This window comes from Myotis lucifugus, unplaced genomic scaffold (genome assembly GCF_000147115.1).
Source record: "Myotis lucifugus unplaced genomic scaffold, Myoluc2.0 scaffold_1530, whole genome shotgun sequence".
In the NCBI taxonomy this organism is placed as follows: domain Eukaryota; kingdom Metazoa; phylum Chordata; class Mammalia; order Chiroptera; family Vespertilionidae; genus Myotis; species Myotis lucifugus.
Genome location: NW_005872578.1, coordinates 29,067 through 31,684, shown reverse-complemented (window position 1 = coordinate 31,684; position 2,618 = coordinate 29,067). Strand labels below are relative to the sequence as shown.

At 40.2% G+C, this 2,618-nt stretch overlaps 1 protein-coding gene across 1 annotated transcript in view; it reads left to right on the top strand.

Moving 5' to 3' along the window:
* The window catches only part of LOC111824447 (ankyrin repeat domain-containing protein 18A-like), a 27,407-nt gene that overhangs the window by 19,958 nt on the left and 4,831 nt on the right, over positions 1-2,618 (top strand). Inside the window, exon 4 of the mRNA XM_023748551.1 lies at positions 639-768. Coding sequence (XP_023604319.1) covers positions 639-768 — 130 coding nt within the window. The remainder of the gene's footprint in view (positions 1-638; positions 769-2,618) is intronic.

The window sequence follows — 2,618 nt, the reverse complement described above, 5'->3', positions numbered from 1 at the left end:
CACTGTTCCTGTCAAATCTACCTCATTTCCCTTGTTAGCATTGTGATAGCAAAGATCTTTTCTTAAATCAGTATAAAAAAACAGTTGTCCATATTGTCTATGATTTTCCTGATTCTAAAACCCCTGCTCTTTCTGCTTTCCCTTCCACTCAGACTTCAAAGATTTTTCTTTCCTGATTCTCCTATTTTGAATGATCTCCTTGATTTTGGTACTTTTCTTCCTTCTTGTAGACTATTGTCAGTAGGTACCAAAAGGTATTTTTGTGTCTTTCCAAAACATTCACATGTAGCTGTGTTTTCTTTTTCACCTTGGATACTGATTTCTGGTTTCTAGTTGATATTTAATAATAGATTAATGTTTTATATTAACATAGTCAAATGAATATAAGGACTCTATATAGTTACAATATTAACTATATACCCATATCACATATGTCATGGCTTTTTTCATTTTTATTTACAGAAGATTATAATTTAGCTAGTATGCTTTCAGAAAATATTAGATTAGAACAAATGAGAGCATCATAATTTATAGATTTGTTTATTTTATATGATTTTATAAACATAATATCTGTTTAAATAATAACTAAATATTTAATCTTAAAGAATTTGACATATTTGTTTTGTACATTTCTTCAGACTTAAAAAACTCCTAAAAGTTGCAAAACAGAAATTACATGAATGTGATAATGAAGAGCTTAGTTTCCCTGGAGATTCAAAACCAGGTCCAGCTGACATGGAAATTCAGTCTAAAAAGCCAAAACAGAAGGTAATTTTAAATTAGTTTTGGGACCCAAAATTCACCTAATTTGGGGAAATAGATATCATTCAATGCTTTAAGTAGTGAAATATAGATTTTCTTCCATTCAGTAGCTCACCTTTTCAGTTTCCTGATAGTGCCTTTCAAAGCACAGACGGTTTTGATTTTGATGAAGTCCAGTTAATCTATTTTTGTCTTTTGGTTTCACGTATAAACTTGAAGTAAGGCAGAGGAGACATTGTATTTAAACGATGCCAAATCCAGTCATGAAGATATACACCTATGTTTTCTTCTTAAGTCTTTTATAGTTTTAGCTTTTACATTTTAAGTTAACTTTTATGTATGGTCTGATGTAGAGGTCAAATTTTATTCATTTGCATGTGGATATCCAGCTGTCCCTGGACAATTTGTTAAAAAGACTATTCATATCTGATTTAATTGTTTGGCACCCTTGTCAAAAAGCAGTTGGCCACAAATTGGGCTTAGGTTTGGTTTCTCCCTTCTACTTCACTGATGAATAAGTCTGTCCTTATGCCAGTACCAATCAAATTTTATGAGTATCTTTCCCAGTCATCTTGCATAGTACCAGCTGTTTTATGTAATAAAAAAAAAGTCAGTGTAGTGGCATGTTTTTACCTCTACTTTCATGGAGATTTCTTGTTTCTTGATAAAGCTTATGGCCAGCTTATGTTTTGCTGACTCTGTGACATGGTGGGAAAGTAGGCTTACAACGATAACACCCATTCCTTTTTGTCTGCATTTAAACCTTCAGCCTCTAACCCAGTGCCTCCCACTTCACTTCCATTTCCATGAAATCCTAGTAACAGGATCTGCTGACTTAGCCATTTCTTTCATTGTGTTTAACTCATAATTCATAGACTTGCCAGTAGCTTTCACCACGTGGGGAGGAGAAGATTAAAATCTGGACTGTCAGCTTTCCTCTTCAGAAATGCCTGACTTTGAAATTTCAAATTTTATTTTATTTTTAAATATTTACACTAATAAAAGAGAAACATGGTAATTAGTGTATGACCGCTACCCTTCCCATTGGCTAATCAGCATATCCTTATACAAATTAACTGTCAGCCAAGATGGCGGCCAGCAGCCATGCACTGAAGCAAACAGGGAGGCTTGCTTGCTCCAGTGACTGCGGACTCCAATGTTCCCCACCTGACTTGCGGGCCTCTCAGCTGCAACTCTAAGCAACTATGTTGCAAATATAGAAGCTAAACAAAACCCTAGAAACCGGCTTTCAGTCAGCCGGGCTTCAGCCAGCCGGACCGCAACATTGTATCAAATACAGAAGGTAAAGGCCAGGAATCTGCTTTCAGCAGCGAGGCCTCAGAGCTAAAGCTGGCCCAGAATAGAAAAAAAAAAAAAAAGAAAAAAAGGAGCAGTTGGGAGCTTCAGTCACCTGCCAGCCTGAAAACGGCCCTCAGCCCCTCACCCAGACTGGCCAGGCACCCCAGTGGGGACCCCCACCCTGATCCAGGACACCCTTCAGGGCAAACCAGCAGGCCCCACCCGTGCACCAGGCCTCTATTCTATATAGTAAAAGGGTAATATGCCTCCCAGCACCGGGATCAGCGGAGCAGCGAGGCTCCCAGCACCGGGATCAGCGTGACAGGGGGCAGCAACCAAACCCCCTGATCACCCTGCAGCTCTGTGTGTGACAGGGGCGGGGCCACAACCTCCCTATCTGCGCTGCTCTGTTCGTGACAGGGAAAGGCGCCCCAACGCCCTGATCAGCCCTGCTCTGTGCCTGATAGGGGGGAGCTCCCCAATCCCCTGATCGCCTGCAGCTCTGTGACAGGGGGGAGCTCCCCAACCCCCTGATTGGCTGCGGCTCTGTGAGTGAC